The following is a 17,491-nucleotide window of genomic DNA, read 5'->3' on the forward strand; positions in this document are numbered from 1 at the left end:
AAATATAAAATAACCTTTTTCACTTTGCTTACCACAGACTATCAGAACTTTCGGGAAAAATATACGGTATTGGAAAAAGGTCCTAAGTTAATAAAATAATTATTGTGTGGTACACTAAAAGTACTGAGGTGAATACGATATATCGGCCACATTTAGACTTTGATTTATTGATTGTACGATACAATTTCTTTATATGTCAAGTTTAATTTCGTAGGAGAAGTTGAGACGCAAGCTAGCTTAAAGTAATAACGATTCAAACGTAACAGAAATAAAAATAATGGTCCAAGTTGAACGTACAGTTCAAATTGTTAACTTTTCACAGCGAACCTGTCGCTTATCTGACATTTAAACGATTAAACATCACGCGAACTTTGAGTTTGAGCTGCTTTTTATACAAAATATTCGCTTAGCTTGCCTGCCTACGACTTTGAACGTCTTAATAATTTTACATAATATCTTCATTAAAAAGAGTACTCCTCGAAAAATAAAATGCAAGTAAAACTGAAATAACTAAAAGTAATAATACCTACATTTTATGTGAACCATCCTAGAAACAGAATACGAATGAACGGAATGCATATTTTAAGGAGGTTTTAAATTGTGGATTATCTTTAAATGGAATAAGTATTAGTACAACTCGGTCTTCTATTACATAATTAATTATGAACACAGGTGCACTCTTATAGTCCAAAGAGATGGAAAATTGACACGACGGGTGATCAAGCGTTGGACCAAGGGCTTAACTTGTTTTCCAAAGCACGAGGCTAACACTGCATACTCTTCAACTTTGAGCTGCTACTAAAAACAAATTTTCACATAACCGGGACCTATGATCGGCATACGTACAAACTACTAGTACTCTTTCTTCCAATCCAATATGTCTCTTAATTCTAATTGACAATGGCTCATTACAATTGATTAAAATATTTATTAACATTGAAATCATAAGAACAGTTTAACAAAAACAATGGAAAAGCAAATGCCAAGAAAACAGCAAACCACTTTAGCAGAACAACTTTTCAATTGATTTAGATTTAATGTTACACGGCGCGACTTTCAGTCAAATAGGTCAATATAATAACAAGAATCGAAGACAAAGGATTTTAGATTTTCCACCTAAATGGAATAAAAATATATTTTATTTCGAAACGATGAAATATATTTAATGATGTACTTACGTTTTCTATCTTATTTACTTATCTGAAATTGTAGATGAAATATTATAATTTGGGCTTGAGCTCCTTTTGGAGAGAAGGTTTGGTGCCTATGCCACCATGCTGTTACAATGCGGATTGGTGACTATTTCAGTTTTTATCCGATACAGATTTCAATTCAATAATTTAAAGATATTTTCCTTCGTCGTCAGATAGCATCAGATCAATTCTGAATACGTATAAGTAAGTACATGAGAACTCTGAAGTGCTTGATTACAAATGATTATGGCGTCATTTGACATGTTTCACTAAACATATATGCAATTTATTTTTCAGTAGAATTTCTATTTTCTCATTCAATGAGAGCAACGTTGCTCTGGAGCCTTTTACAGAACCATTAACATCGCTTTCTTTAAAATCAAGTCAAAAACCATACAGACATCATTAAAAATATCTCATGTTGTTCCTTAGATATTTTAACAAAATACCAAGAATGTAGGTATACAAGAATATACAACGGAGCAGCAACCTTTTATGAATGCATAAACCAGCGAAGTAGTTTTAAGCCATTATTAACCAGATTTTGCATATTTTTTTTCTTTAAAAGGAATCAAGTTGACCATTCCGTGAGGATAAGATACGCTCTAATTATTATTTTCCTTAATTAAGGAGATTTTAAACTCGTCTGAAAATTCCTTTTCCGTTATCTTATATATCTTATGTATGCTAATGTTATGTTCTGTTAATCTTGTTACTGGACGAAATAAATTGAAATTCAGTGCTCGTGGAGCACATGAACCTAACGTAAACGAATAGCACGACTTTGATTTTGATAAGATTTTGTTCAGAAAAATAAAAACCATATAAACTGCTTTTTTATCACAACCTTTAAATGCACTGTTTAAAAGATATTAAATCGGGTATAAAGTCGGGTATTAAACGTCTCACCTCTGAGCTGCTATTGGTTTTATAGCGCCATTTTCTGACAAATATACTCGGTAATTTTTTAATGACTTCTCACGGGGTAATACCCAGGATTCTAGGATCTGTAGCCTTATAAGCTGTGTCTAGACCAACGACTCAGTTTATACAATTAGAACTTATTTATAAAATATTTAACCAATATTTAAAAAATAAATGCAAAGAATATTATGAAAATTTACTAACCAAGCTAATTTCAGAATGCAGTGTCAAGATCTGACATGTAGGTTAGACACCTTTACAAATGTAAAAGTAAGAGGATCGCGGTCGTTAAGTATCTTCAACTGAAACTTGGCGAACGTGATGCCTTTTGTTGAAACAACGTTCGTAGGAAATAGAGATTTGCTAACTTTGCACTAAATTAACTTCAGTGTGTACTTTGTAGTGGAAACATTTTTTGCTACAAAGTAGCTGTTCAATTTTCATGTATTACATATACGTATCTATCCATACTTCCATACTAATATTATAAATCCGAAAGTAACTCTGTCTGTCTGTCTCGCTTTCACGCCAAAACTACTAGACTGATTTAAGTGAAATTTGGTACACAAATAGTCTAGAGCCTGAGAAAGAACACAGGCTACTTTTTATTTGGAAAAACGAGCCGGAAAGGATTGAAAAGGGGGATGAAAGGTTGCAAATTGTTGAAAGTATTGTTATTTTTAGAACTAGAAGCATAAAACTTATACGTACACTTATAAACTAACATATCATTACACCCACTAAGGAGCGAATTTTGGAAATTTTACCCCTAAACGGGTGAAGTTCGTTATTCTTTAAGTTAGAAACATAAAACTTTGTTTTTGGGAAACTGATTCAAAAGGAGTAGACACTTATTTAAGTGTTTCTGCACATTCTACCCCTGCGGGGGTGAAATAAGGGTTGAAAGTTTGTATAAAATTCTGCCATTTTTGAAGATAGAAACATGAACTACATACAAAATGAGTAGATACGTATTTAAGCGTTTCTAGATAATCTACCGCTAAGGGGGTGAAAAAATTTATATTATATAATATATATTTTTGGGATACTGATTAAAAATGAGTAAATACGTATTTAAGTGTTTCTAGATATTCTACCTTTAAGGGGTTCAATAGGGGCTGACATTTCTTATATATATTAGTCTATAAGGCTGTAATTTTTTAAGTTAGAAGCATGACATTTTATGTTTGGGCTACCGATAAAAATGATTTGATTCACATTTAAGCGCTTTTGAATATTTTACGCCTAAGGAGAGAAATTGGGTAGACATTTCGAATATAGGATAGTCTGGAAGTCCGTCATTTTTTAAGTTAGAAGCTCGAAACTTTATTTTTTGGCTACCGATTAAAAATGAGTTGATTCGCATTTAAGCGTTTCTGGATATTCTATACTAAGGGCTGAAATACACACCAATGTGGTATACAAAGAGGTCTTACATTAACTTAATATCACAAGTTAATTTGTAAATATATTCATATTCTACCCGAGCGAAGAGCGAAGTATAATTACGTACTAATTACTAGTTGCGTTAATATGGAATTCCATCATAAAGTATTTCATATTCTTATCAATTATGATTCGAACGAAATCCAAATTAACGATCTGTCGTTGACAAAAAGACGTTCAACTACGAAAATATGATTGCATTTATGGATGCCTATATACTGCGTCCTTTGTGGATGACTATATACTGTTATTTCTTTACTGTAGCAAGTCAGACAAGCTTATGAGCCACCTGATTGTATGTGATCAACTTAATCTACAAAATTTAGCACTGTAAATAATATAAGATACTTCATAACCCCTCAATATTCATATGTCCTTTGTGTCTGTAATGAAATTAAACTGCCTAAATTGTTGCTTGGCGTTTAAATAAGCTGTTGAGTTTGTGGTACCCGCCTAGACAGGCTCACTCAAAGTTCTACCACAACTAGGTCCAATAATTTAATCAAAGATTGTGAGTTCAAATCCGACAAAGCACCACTCAATTTTCATTCGTTTAATTTGTGTTAATACTTCATCTCGGCGGTGAAGGAAACTCAAACAGAGGTTCACTTTTAGTACATGTTTATTATTTTATCATTATATTTTCAATTCGTTGCTTTTCAGTTATTTTCCAGGAGCGATGGTAGAATTAGTAATAATCTAATACTTTTATAAAAATGGCGAACACTCACACACTCAGATTACGCTTTGTACTATTTTCTTTTCAATCAAAGTAGCCTTTAATAAACGTTTAAATCAGCAAAGTTTGATGCAAAACGTTGAAACAAATTTAGTAGTTCATAAAACATCGTTCGGAACTACAATTACTGAAATGGCATTTAGTTTTCCAACTTAATATAACTTAGTAAGAAATCTCCGTAAGAGGTCATTATAAACTTTTCCAGATTCTCCTTAAGATAATATTTAGGTGAGGCAATGGAAATGCAATCGTCCGACCGAAAGTTTAAAGAGAATTGACGTTATTCACGAATTCGTCTATTTTTAATCATTTAACTATTTTGTACCTCACAAAAATATCTGTTTTAAAAAAATATCTTAAAAAAAAAAATAGAAAAATATTTTTAAAATTATAAAAAATGTTGTTTTTGTAAATTCGTTTACAAAACAAGGTAAATAAATCTATTTTTCAGCCACATGATTGAGAGTGTGCAATGTTCTATTAACATTTTGCTAAGCAAGTTACTTTTACTTCTTGATACAACGAATTACCCTGGACATCTCCGAATATAAAACAAATAGCTATTATTTATCATTCTTTACATTGCCAATAATATTAACAATTTAAGGAATAAGAAATTCCGCTCCTAATTGCAGTTAGACTTTTCTGAAATCCGACAAAGCCCTCTGAGCAATTAACGTGGACAAACAGAGTTCTCAAGTTGTTCTTAGTTTTATTTAATAGTTCTCCTCGTACTCGTTTATGAAGAAAGACTTGCAAATCGGAAGAAATTCTGGCTCACGAATTGGTTCCCAATTTTGAATTGAGCAACGTTTCAGAATAAACTCAAAATCATTGCCACGAAAATTTCCGTGCTTATTCTCAGCATAGCAAAATCCATTGTCTAACTGAATAGTAAGTTATTGCTGGTTCTGCGGTACATAGAGATCAGACGGCATGTCTTCTGAATTTCCTCGACAACGCAAAACGTGACGCAGAGGGGTCTTACAATGTCGTTGACAATGAAGAATTTAAAGGTATTTTATAGTTTCAAGTGGAGCTCGTATAACTTAGTTTGAGACGTTAAAACTTCACGTCAACTAGCAAAGTGCATATCAGTCTCAAGTTTAAAGCGTAGTTTGTGGTTTTGTCACTTAACAAATTACGATTAACATCTTAAGTAACAAATTATAAAAGTAACATGTCTTACGAAAAGTATATTATCCAAAATTAAAAACTATTTGTTAACTAATTTTTTTAAAATACATGCAAATTACATGTATTTTTTTCACAAATACATATTAAATTTTCTTACCTAAATGTTTTTATTTTTATGAATTCATAATTAAGTACTTAAAGTTGACTTGTTTATAATATGTATCTATTCTACAAATACCATATTTGTAGACTATTCATTTGTAAACCTACTGTAAAGAAACAGACTGTTTGAACGAGTGAGACCACTAATCCTTAACATAATATAACATGACACTAATAAGTATAATATTCAAAATCATTATTGTGAAATGAATGAATAATTATCATACATTCAATCTATATTACGTGTAGTTTATTTATATTTATAAACTAGATGTTTTTCCAACTTTAAAATTGGTATTTAAGGTTGTTAAAAAAATATGTTTAAATAATGAACTATTATAAAAATATTTTTCATTATCGATCTACGTAATGTATCTCCTTAGAAATCTACTTCGCAATCTTAAAAATCTAATCGAAATCTATCGCTTAGTGTAATATTAAGATCAAAATACGAATGTTCACTATATTTGTCTTTGAGTTTATTGTTCAATAGAAGCTGAACACGTGTCAAACTTTCTTTAGGCTTTTAATGTTGTCGTTGAAAATAAAACTCTCAGAACTAGCCAAGAACAACCGTAGGTACCTATGAACAATAACGCCACTCTAACGAATTCACCAAGAAGCTACACAAAAGCTCAATAATAATTTATTTTACTAACGTACTCACTGAATGGAGGCGATTTGTCCCTAACTAATCTGGCGACCAGCCAAAAACGTGTACATTTTCTGTTCGAGCGGCTAATATATTGATGTAGACATTAAAATATTGTATTGTCTTAGATGTAACCGACTGAATAATGACTCAGATCAACCGTATGAATAACATTAACTATACGAATGAGACATCTTAGCATATAAATACAAAATTCAAACAACAATTTGTCATTTCAAAGTCAATTTTGCTTAATATTATTATAATTAAGTCAAACAAATATAAGTCTTTAGCTTTTAATCAATTATCAATCAATTTTTTTCTAAATCAATTTAAAAATTATAGAATTTTGTCTTTTCCAAGAAAATTGAAATAAAAAATAAATAAACAAAACGATTTTATTAAATAATTACAGGAACGCCTAAGCAATGAAGAGATCACCAGATTGAGCGACGTACGTAACCTCGTCAATCAATTGTATGAAGCGCTGAATGTGCGTGAACACCAGATTCGAAAGGAAAGGGAACTCCGATCGCAGCTGGAAAAGTTATCCGCTGAACTGCAGCCGCTTGAAGAGGTAAAACACAACTGAGGATTATTCATTTTCTATTCGTGCTGTTATAAATATCGAATGAGGAATATTTGTAAATAATATTTGGACAACAACAATTTACCTCGTATCAGTTGTAAACTAAACATAACTGTTTCATTTAGTTGCATTTGATCTTACTAACTAATATAATTTTTAATTCATACTCTCTTTTTCGAACCTGTTCGTTCTTTGTATCCTAGGAGTTCGTTTAATATCCTTAAAATATAAAGTAACTTTAAGAATAATCCAAATGAAAGAAGTAAAAAAAGTTTAATTCACGCATAAATAAATATAATATTAACAGAACTATGCATATCAATATGTAACAATTAGCTATGATAACAATCAAACTTTAAGAGAATATCACATTTTTGTTTACACTAAACAATTTAAAACACTAAAAATTTAAATTAAATTTAGACTATGTCTTGACATATGTATTAACAAATGCAAGTCAAAAATAATAAAAATGGCGCATAATCTTGAATTGAAAATTATCTGAGCTGTTTTATTCGTATTCGTAGACTTTAGGAACAACAAAAGTACCTGTGAATGCATTAGCAGACGGGGGGTTGTTTTGTCCTACCGCGTGGAGTGCATTAACATATAGATTACACTCAGCAGCTTCGAGAACATTACCGTAAATTGCCTCAATTAAAATGTCTTAATTTATGAACGGTATTTGCTACTATAATAGTTCTGAATCTCGCACTTTATAGTAGAGAGATATTATTATCTTAGACATTAAGTTTCTTTAATCGATTTTTCATGGATTTTTTTCACCAAATAAACAGACGGCCACATAAAATCTAATCTACTACACTATATACTATAAATGTACTAATTTGATCACATATTTTTTCAGAAACGCATGTCCCTAGAAATGGAGACGACTCGCCACACATCTGCTCTGACCTGGGTGGGTCTTGGTTTGATGGGCGTGCAATTTGGAGTTTTGGCGAGGCTTACCTGGTGGGAGTACTCTTGGGACATAATGGAACCCGTCACGTACTTCGTTACGTATGGCACCGCTATGGCTGCCTATGCTTACTTCGTTCTTACTAAACAGGTACACGATTACAGAATATTTAGAAAATTTGTTTACAAAACAGGTTTTAAATTGTATTATATAAAAGTTGTTTAAAAATAAATGTCTTAATATGGTTTACTTTTTTCCAGGAATACATACTGCCAGATGTAAAAGATAGACAGCATCTTCTTACTTTGCATAAGAAGGCGAAAAAGATCGGACTTGATATTGTCCAGTATAACAATTTAAAAGATGAGGTAAGGGACTAAATACTTTGATACTTTTAGCAAAGAAGCCTAACGCTAAGACGATGTGTCGATAATATTATTTTCCTTAGTAAGTTTAAATTACTGCATATAAATGAAAACATTACTAGTGGTATTAAAAACTACCATCAAGTCTGTCAAATTTTCGTCTGCCTGTCTATTATTAATTTAAAATCTGAAATATATTTTAATACTTAAATATTCATACTAATATTATAAATGCGAAAGCAACTGTCTGTTACCTCCTCACGCTTTAATCGCTAGACCGATTAAAATAAAAATTGGTATGGAGTTAGTTTGAGTCTCTGGTAAGGACATAGGCTACCTTTTTAAATTCACCCCTCGAGGGTTTATGATTGTGGGTGACGATTTGTTGCTTTAAGTAAAGTTTTATAAATTAGGCCATGGTTAAGCCGCAGGTTCATCTAGTATTAATAGAATTTATTATCTTTCCAGATGGATAAGCTCCAAAAGGACCTAGCGCGTCTCCGCGACCCCCTGCACATCCACTTACCTCCATCAAACACATACAAGATAGACGACATCAAACGCTCACCCTTGACCAAAATAAAGGACATGCTAGAAGGGACGACCAAGAAGATGAAAATCACGTAATACACGTTGTTTTAATCGTTGTATGACATTTTAGGTAGAGCTTGTTGATTCTATTTTGACCGGTGCATTTTAAGTTTGAACGTTGAACTATATAGTACTGATATTGAGTTAGCACTGAACTACGAACTGTATTTTTTTTTTATAAAGAATGGCTTTCGTATGTGTAGGATTTTGTGACATATTTTATAATTTACATTTTTATAAAACATACGGGACATTGCATTGATAGAATGAAGTCGGTATGTTTTATAATTTAAAAAATAATTGAAAACGTATTAATATATACAATCGTCACATTAGTCATTTTTTTTAAATCTTAAATTAAAAAGAAAAAATAGTTAGAAGAGTACAAAACGGGAAATACTAACAATAAAAGTAAGTCCTAACAGCCGATCTAGTCACTTAGCATAAATATACATATCTTAGTTCAATCCAAATAACCTCTGACTGATTCTGACTTTGAAGTAACAAAACTATAAAAGTACCTTTACCGAGTCGCATTTCAGTGCTAACCTCTCAGATTATAAAACAAAGAGCCGATGGAGCCCACTGAACATAGCGAAGCAACAAAAACGAAAACAAAATCAAAAGTTAATGCCACAAGGCAAAGCGACGTGTCTTTTTGTAAATTCGCTAAAAGTGCTGTCACTTTACTTATAAATTATCGACGTATTAACAAATTGTTACGTACGTACATACGCTACGCCTTTTGTTTTTTAATCTGAGGCTAACCCTTTGTAAATAGAAAACAAGTGAATGATATTAAAATAAAATGAAGAACTAGCACAGAGTGAATAAAGTTAGCAAATATCAAGACTTATCAAAATATGGTACATATAGTTCAATAGGAGGGATATTTTAAGTACATTTTGCTGTAATTGTTATGAAGAAAAGTCCGAGAAGGTAATGTTATAACTAATAACGGTTTATCCTTAAAACTATTGCAATTCTATTTATGTACCTACGTCTTTCTAGTTAATTTAGACCTTATACTATATATGTTTTAGAACCACATTTCAATAGTTTAACTTAATAACCATATATATATCATGAAAGATATTTATTACCATGTTTGTATTATTCTAAATGAATGTTAGTAAGATCTTATTTGTTACATCTTTCAATTTTCAAAATAACGAAAAATATAGCTTGCGTCAGACTTGAAAATGTTGCAACTACACAAAATTAAAAAGCTATACTTAAAAAAGTTATCAATATAATTCGCATTATTCAAATATATTTTCTTTAAAAATATTGTTAATGTTTTTACCTGTCATATTAAAGGAGCGTTGTGTATATATGACAGATCTAGCAACATTTTTTTAATCTTATGCCACTAAAACGAAAAAAAAATAAATGATATCTTTAGATAAATTTACTTAGAATAAATTATGTTATTTGTTAGTGTTTTAATCGTGCTCAGAATTATTGTTTCCTATTTATCTATTTTAAGACCTATTAAACTTTTTATTAAAATAACAGATAAAAAATATAAGTCTGTGCCAATATGACGTTGACAAAAGTAGATTTAAGACATGCAAAATTTTGCCGCTTTGCAACATAAAATATACAATTTATTTCTTTTGTAATAAAAATATTTTAAATGAAGACATACAAATTATAAACTAAAATAATTATTTTATTTACTTATAAAATAGATTATTTTATTTAAACTTTTTACTCATTTTAAACGACATATTTCCTGTTAAGTATTCCTAATAGTAATTCTAGTCTCTGTACAAATCATTTAAATCTTGTGTTCCTTTTGACTTGCCCTGAAATTTTAATCGAAAAGTTTTTTGTGTGTACAACTAATCAGTAAAAATATTTAAAATAAACCAACACAAATAAAATTAATTATTGTAATTGTTATTTAATTAAATGCACAAATTAAATTATTGTGTTTTGCTCGAATTTCATATTATTGCTTTAATTATATAATTTATTTAAATTAATTAAATATAGATAACTGAAATGTCAAGAGTTGATTTGTCTTTAATTAAATGAATTATTCAAATGTATTTTTATATTCTGTGACTAACATGTCTGAATAACTAACACAATTTTATTTAGGATTAATGAACTCATTAAAAAAATAATGAAACTGAATAATTCGACCAACAATAAGGTTTTTTAATCTATTTGAAAAAAAAACAGATTTAAAGAACTATAAATAATCTTAAAAAGAAAAATGCTAATTAAGCTTAATGTTAATAAATCATAAAATATGTACGCTTGGTAATGTAGTCTTAAATAAATAAACGAGCCGTAAGATTAATGAGGGCTGTGAAATAAATGTGAAAAACCAATGCAGTCTGTTTAAAAAAACGACCGTCTATGGTTAAAATAAAAAAAAATGCATTGTCTCTGCTTTAACACAAAAAAAAATCAGAAATAAATAATTGAACTTACCTCGAAGTTCATTCTTAAATTTCTGTAGAAAGAACTTTTATTTGGATAAATATTGCACTGTCCAATTCTTCATATATTATCAATATATATAAATATAATCTTAGATACATTTTCTTAATATTGTTATGTAATAACTACTACTGTATCTACACTCTAAATTAAGTTTAATGGCCTTGAATTTACGGTCTAGTATAATATTTTGTATATATCCTTCGTAAATGTAGTTATAAGCACGCACACTTTATTATTAAAATGTCGGTTTTCTTGCAGTATTCAATTTTGAAAAGTATTTTTTACGATAATGTGTCGTATAAAACGGTTTATATATTTAAACCTAAAAGTGTATATGTATTTTGGAAAAACTTTGATATTATATTTCTTGATCTGATAAAATTTTATATTTATATAATGAAGTTAGCGAAACAAATTGTTTGAATGTATGTATATATTTGTATGTATGTTATGTGTCTTAGGGGCAATGTTCCAGAACGTTTGGAATAAAAGATTTTCCGTTTGTCAACTCATAGTTTTTTTTACTATTGAGTCGGTCGTATATATGAGTATTTATAATTAAGTAATATTTTATGAAAAAAAAATACCTTTCCTGTCTTAATTAATCATTAATGTAGTTTTTGCATATTGCAAGATAACCGACTTGACGCTTTCTCTTGTGATTTGCGGATTTGCCTTCTAGAATCTTCTCAGATGTTTTTTCTATTAATATAAAATTTTATATACTTAGCTATTAAGTCGGAGCAAAGCTTCTGTTCACGCGAATTTGTTATTTACTGTAGGTTGAAATAATGATCATTTTTGTAAATTGTTTTTCAGATTTGTGTATTTATAAATATTTTTGAGATATCGATGTTAGGTGATTGTTTGTATTCTAAAACGTTCCGTCGTGAAATAATTTACTGCTACAGAAACAAATATTTAATATCTGTATTTATTTATACATTTTAAGATTAATTTGTTCAAGGTTTCAGAAGATGCGAATGACAAATTAGTTTTATTTTTCGAACTTTTTTAATTGCATTATCTCAATATTGTTCGTATCACTTAATATTGTTATATTCTCGTTTAAGACTATTCTGATATTTTTCACTGCATGTTGTTTTTCTAAAATAATACTGCCATATATAAATTCTTCTATATTTATAATTCGTAACTATTTCTTAAGAATATATCCATGTTTTGAATACGCACAACGTGTAAAGCAGCTTAATTCAGAAACGAGAATGTAACATTGTATTCAAGTGACTCGGTTAAATAAAATGTAATAAAAATATTAAATCACATAAGCTAGACACTGTTCGTTCAATCTCGCAGGTAGTTAGGTATTTACTTATAAAATATATATTTAGAAGTAATAGTTTAACCACGTACTAACTTTCTTCTTTATTCACTAATAAAATTGCCAAACTAACCTTCCAATAAATGCATTTCTTGTTAACTTTGTTACAACTTTCGATATGTCTCAATTGATATAAATATATTTCATGTCAGCTTGTTAAAATAACTTGAATGTACTCAATGATTATAATATATATATATATTTTAATTTTAATATCAAGTGACGTCGTAAATCTTTGAGATTTTCTCTAATAAAAATTAGATAAAATAAGTATGCATTTTATCGCATTGTTTTAGCTTTGGAAAGGTGACAATCTTTATAATTTTTTTGAAATATTATACGTATAAATATTTATTTTTATAGTTGAAGCTGTCATAACTATATTTTTACGATTGAGACCCGAGTTATAAATCGTTGTTGGTGAAGTGACATACGGGAGAACGAAGTGAAAACGTTGCGCACTATAGGTATATAATAACAGCCAGACTCCTTGTAATAGTTACTATTTTGCATTTTGTTAAATTTACAGTCGTGTTCGAATAAATTTTTAAAAAATATAAAAAGTATTTTTATTAAATTAAACGCAATTAAATTTTTAATATATTTATTCACTGAATAATTTAGACCTTTTAATTAAAGTATAACATTTGAAATCGAATATGTTGGGAAGATTTTAATTTAAGTGATCTTTTGATTTAAAAATTATGTTTTATCATTTTCCAAAGCTTCAGAGGGTGAAACTGGTTTAGAGCCGAAGGGGTATAAGTCAATACTTTGCACATGAGCCCTGACCGACACGCCGGGTGGTATGCCAAAGTAATCCTCCCCTATATTCCTAATAATAGTCGTGCCAGGTTTTGTGTGATGTATATTAAATCCTATCGCGAATTCAGGTTTACTGTTATCGTCATCGTCAACTTCGTAATCATCGTGTATACTATTCGATCCTTGGGTAGGTTTAAGCGGTACGTAAGGTCTCTTCGTCGGCCTATAAGGTTTGCTGGTGGGACGCCATGGTTTGCCTGCAAGTTGTAATCATTACTAAGTTCTTTGTGCGCTCCATCACTGTGCTTTGGTGCCGAAAGGTGTTGGTGTAATAAAAACCAGTTTGATAGTGTACAATATTTATTGCGAACAAGCAATTTCTTATAAGTCATTCCAAGTTAGTGCTCTCTCCAGCCGTTCTGTGCAATTCGATTGAATATTGTGATCTTGTTATTTTTAAATAAATGGCACATTATTTTTAAAAACGCAAATTCATCAATCGTCCTCTCAGATATAAAAGAACGTCGACGTACGTAAAACAGAAGCAATAAGCAATCTTCATCAGCCACGAGTGTTCTGTGCAAAAGTTGATGAAAAAAGAATTTTCGGGTTTCAACAAGATCACTAACGTCAATCACTTGCCATCATCCGTGCTATGCATCACCTGGTCCAGGAGTTGGCTTGGGGCCAGCAAAACTAGAAGCATCCTCATCGACGTAGCCCACTTCGGGCAGGTCCTCACTTCCAGTATCTTGAACAAAAGGCGGTGCTTGACCATAACTTTCCCCATCAGACTCCTCTTCAGAATTTCCAATAACGGGAGCGGTGGTCACTGGCTTGCTGGGCCTGTCGACGTCGGATGTAGGAAATGGAGGTGGTTTGACGTGCCCTGATGCAGCTGTACCGTCTGGACCTAAAACAAATATGAACTCTCAATAGATTAAAAAAATGATCAAAGGGACACTTTTTGAAAATGAAGATCTCTTTCGCTAGAAATTGCAAACAATTTGACGACCAATTTACCTTTGAATACGTCATCACTGCTTTCGTCATTTGGAGTGTAGGATGGTGAGCCAGAACTGCCGCCCGCGTTGAATGCTGGATCATATGCACTTGGTAGGGTGGGGAAGTAAGAGGGGATGAAGGGGTCGTTGCTATTCTTCACGATGCGATACCCAATTCCTGGTCCAGCTATATAGTGTACCGTCCTATTGGAAAAAAATGTATTTAAATAATTCCTTCAATAATATCTGCTCTATAAATACTAGTAAGTTGAACAAAACGAAATTGAATTTAATTAAAAGTGTTTTTAAGGCTTAAAAAAATAGTTTATACATATGGAATTCAAATACAACAAGATTCGACCAATCATTAGTTAAATCTTAAGAAGTCAAAGATAAATGTTTATCAACTTTGTAATGGTTGTCTCTATACCTTTGAACACCTTTATCATCCAAAAATGTGTAGGATCCTCTGACGTTACCGTGCGAGTCACTACTCTCTGTTCTTCTTTGATCAGGCCCCGCGGATATAAATCTATAAAACAATAATACTATAGCACCACAGATAAAAAGTAATAAAACTAAATTGGAGATGGATTTTGATATTCTCGTATTTTGTTTGTAATTTGCAATACAAACTTATTGGGAAGTATTTTGACGGGATTTCCGGAGATCATGCATCTCAATGATTTTCTTATTGACCACTTATACCTGTAAGAACCATCCAATCCTCTTTGCACAGCAGTTCGACCTCTCGATTTACTCTCTCCTCTTACAAGAGGTGCGCGATGGAACGGTGATCCGATGAGATTAGGAGCGTCAGGATGAGCAGACGATACATGGAAACCTGTGTCCTTTCCGGCGATGTAGGATACGTCGTGTCGCTCGCCGATGTCGTCCACGAATGAATAGTGTCCTGTGGAGATTTAATAATTTAAATATAATATGAAATTTTATGCATACTACGCTAGTTTGTTTTTACAAGCTTTTATTTAACTTTACTTAAAACGTAAGGATATGTGATCAAACTTTGTATATTAATTTTAAATGCGTTATACAACTAATTGAGCTGAATTTATTGCACACATTTTGGTAGCAAAACAATCTGATTTATACTAATTGAATAAAATGTTTTAGAATTTCATTGAGATTACTTTAAGGTGCGCTCGGCGGTACGGTTACTGTTTGTGAAGGTGGAAAAAAAGTTGTCATCACAAGATTGATTAAAGGTATTCATATTATAATTATTTGAACATTAAACATTTTTTATTAAAACAAGTAAATATATTTATATCCGAAATATGTAACTATCAATTTGATTTAAAGAACATGGAGCCAAAACAGAGAAACTTATCATAAAATACGGAAAGTTGCCCTTAAACTTATCGCTTAGTTTTAGCAAAAGAACGGTAGAATAAAAATGTACTTTGTATGTATGCTTTTACAAGCAAGATATTAATTACCTTTAACATCACCCCGACTGTCAGCATTTTCATTTTTGGAGTAGGTCCTAGTATCTACTTTGAAAGAGTAGCTGGGGTCTTCGTTGGGATCGAAGTAGGGGTCATCTTTATTACCAATAGGTCCTCGTGGTCGCTGGTCTAGGTCAATTTTTCGGTGCACATTTGGGCCTTTCGCTCGAAACCTAAAGAGTTTTGATTATAATTCGAATGAGCTATTATGACTGTACTAATGATATGCTATTCTTAAAATCTCACAATTAAAAAACAATAGGCTGTTTATTTTTAATTATATTTAATCTTGCTATTCAAATTTATTATTATTATAATGTATACAAATAATTTAAACTTACCCTCGAGGTCCAGCAGTGTATATAGTTTCTTTAATTTCGTCAGTTCCTGGTTCTCTCGAGCCGAACCTCCCTCCTACCACCTTATTTGCATTTCCATGGGCTAAATGGTAACTACCTCCACGATCTTTGTTTGCATATCTAAATAATAATAATATTACGTTATTTTTACGATATGAAGTTTTCGTAAAATCATCATTTAAAAAAAGTTGTTTTCTTTTTTTAAACGGTCTATGTATGTAGAGCAGTTACTAAGTATAAAATAATAAACAACACAAAAATAACTCGACAATATATCGTAACATTTTGTACAAGAAACGTGTTTGGTTTAAAAATTCGCCGACGTTATTTGGGAAAAAAAAAATTATATTTAAATTTCTTTTTTAGTTCCGTTAATGATACGAGATAGAATTAGTGTATATTTTAATAAATGTTTAAAGCTTAGTAGAGAGAATAGGAAAACCAATTCATCAAACCGAGTTATTATATACAAAAATTTAGCTCATCTCAATTAATATCAATATAATTGAGCGTTATGATATACAAGATTAGATCAAATTCTTTGGTTTTTACACCACACTTACGTTTTGCAAAATAAAAATGACTTAAAGATATGATCTATACCATCTACTAATTATGGTTTAAAAAATGTCAGATATCTTCTAAAAATATGCAAAGAGATATTACTATATATAAATATTTAATATTATTATTTTCTAGAAAATGTAGAAAAATTATATCGCGTATAAATAAATTACTTGTGTCGGGTTAAAGAATTTGAAAATTACATTAACGACTCTTATAATCTTATTGGCATATTTATATCTTGTATGTTATAAATATAAAGAAAATGATCGAAATTTATAATATTGAATCATCTGCTACGACTTATTGAAAGTTATTTGATATATAAATAAGAATTACCCAAAGTCAAATGATCCATCTGTGTTAACGTTATTAAAATCACCATCGCTTGCTCTGGACTTGCTCGGAATAACTTGAGTCCTTACAATCGAGCACACACACAAAACGCAAACACTATACAATGTCCAGGACATTTTAACACAATATTCTCATCACCTCACTGTGTTTAAGTCTAAACGATCAGGGAATGACTATGAAGATAAAAAACAAACCCGCCTTATATATGGCGCTAAAATTGAGCGTCCAACGAAGTAATACCGCGCGAAAATAACCGGACATCATTGTTATTAATACAAGGTACGTAATCCAGTGTCTGCGATATTGGAAGCTAAGCTAAGCTAAGAAGTTGTTATCAAAGCTTGTTATGTTTTGCTACAAAAACGTTGATTCCGTTCGGTTTCCTAATTTATTTATATTTAGATTATTGATATTTAATACTAACTAAACTAAAATCGTACCAAATTAGCAA

At 30.7% G+C, this 17,491-nt stretch overlaps 2 protein-coding genes across 3 annotated transcripts in view; one reads left to right on the forward strand and one right to left on the reverse strand.

Moving 5' to 3' along the window:
• LOC125063912 (calcium uniporter protein, mitochondrial) overlaps nucleotides 1-10,768 on the forward strand; it is a 146,451-nt gene extending 135,683 nt beyond the window's left edge. The window contains exons 5-8 of the mRNA XM_047670608.1: nucleotides 6,669-6,830; nucleotides 7,711-7,914; nucleotides 8,025-8,132; nucleotides 8,598-10,768. Coding sequence (XP_047526564.1) covers nucleotides 6,669-6,830; nucleotides 7,711-7,914; nucleotides 8,025-8,132; nucleotides 8,598-8,756 — 633 coding nt within the window. The 3' untranslated portion in view covers nucleotides 8,757-10,768. The remainder of the gene's footprint in view (nucleotides 1-6,668; nucleotides 6,831-7,710; nucleotides 7,915-8,024; nucleotides 8,133-8,597) is intronic.
• Nucleotides 10,769-13,133: 2,365 nt separating this feature from the next.
• On the reverse strand, nucleotides 13,134-17,207 carry LOC125064147. 2 transcript variants are annotated; one of them, XM_047670978.1, is made up of 8 exons: nucleotides 17,023-17,207; nucleotides 16,102-16,239; nucleotides 15,752-15,933; nucleotides 15,000-15,204; nucleotides 14,722-14,823; nucleotides 14,311-14,495; nucleotides 13,952-14,200; nucleotides 13,134-13,544 (listed from the first exon to the last, which is right to left on the reverse strand). In XM_047670978.1, the coding sequence occupies exons 1-8, from the start codon at nucleotides 17,154-17,156 to the stop codon at nucleotides 13,225-13,227; spliced, it is 1,515 nt and encodes a 504-aa protein (XP_047526934.1). In that variant the 5' UTR covers nucleotides 17,157-17,207; the 3' UTR covers nucleotides 13,134-13,224. The 2 variants fall into 2 exon arrangements, with proteins under 2 accessions (XP_047526934.1, XP_047526935.1); XM_047670979.1 differs by having other exon boundaries at nucleotides 13,469-13,544; nucleotides 13,930-14,200.
• Between the last annotated feature and the right edge of the window lie 284 nt (nucleotides 17,208-17,491).

Source organism: Vanessa atalanta, chromosome 5 (genome assembly GCF_905147765.1).
Source record: "Vanessa atalanta chromosome 5, ilVanAtal1.2, whole genome shotgun sequence".
Classification (NCBI taxonomy): domain Eukaryota; kingdom Metazoa; phylum Arthropoda; class Insecta; order Lepidoptera; family Nymphalidae; genus Vanessa; species Vanessa atalanta.

Coding starts and splice junctions, on each gene's coding strand:
- LOC125064147 (XM_047670978.1), bottom strand. CDS start 17,156: ATGTCCTGGACATTGTATAGTGTTTGCGTTTTGTGTGTGTGCTCGATT. Junction 15,205..15,751: donor CAGTCGGGGTGATGTTAAAG/GTAATTAATATC, acceptor AAATCTCCACAG/GACACTATTCATTCGTGGAC. Junction 14,496..14,721: donor GATGATAAAGGTGTTCAAAG/GTATAGAGACAA, acceptor TTTTTCCAATAG/GACGGTACACTATATAGCTG.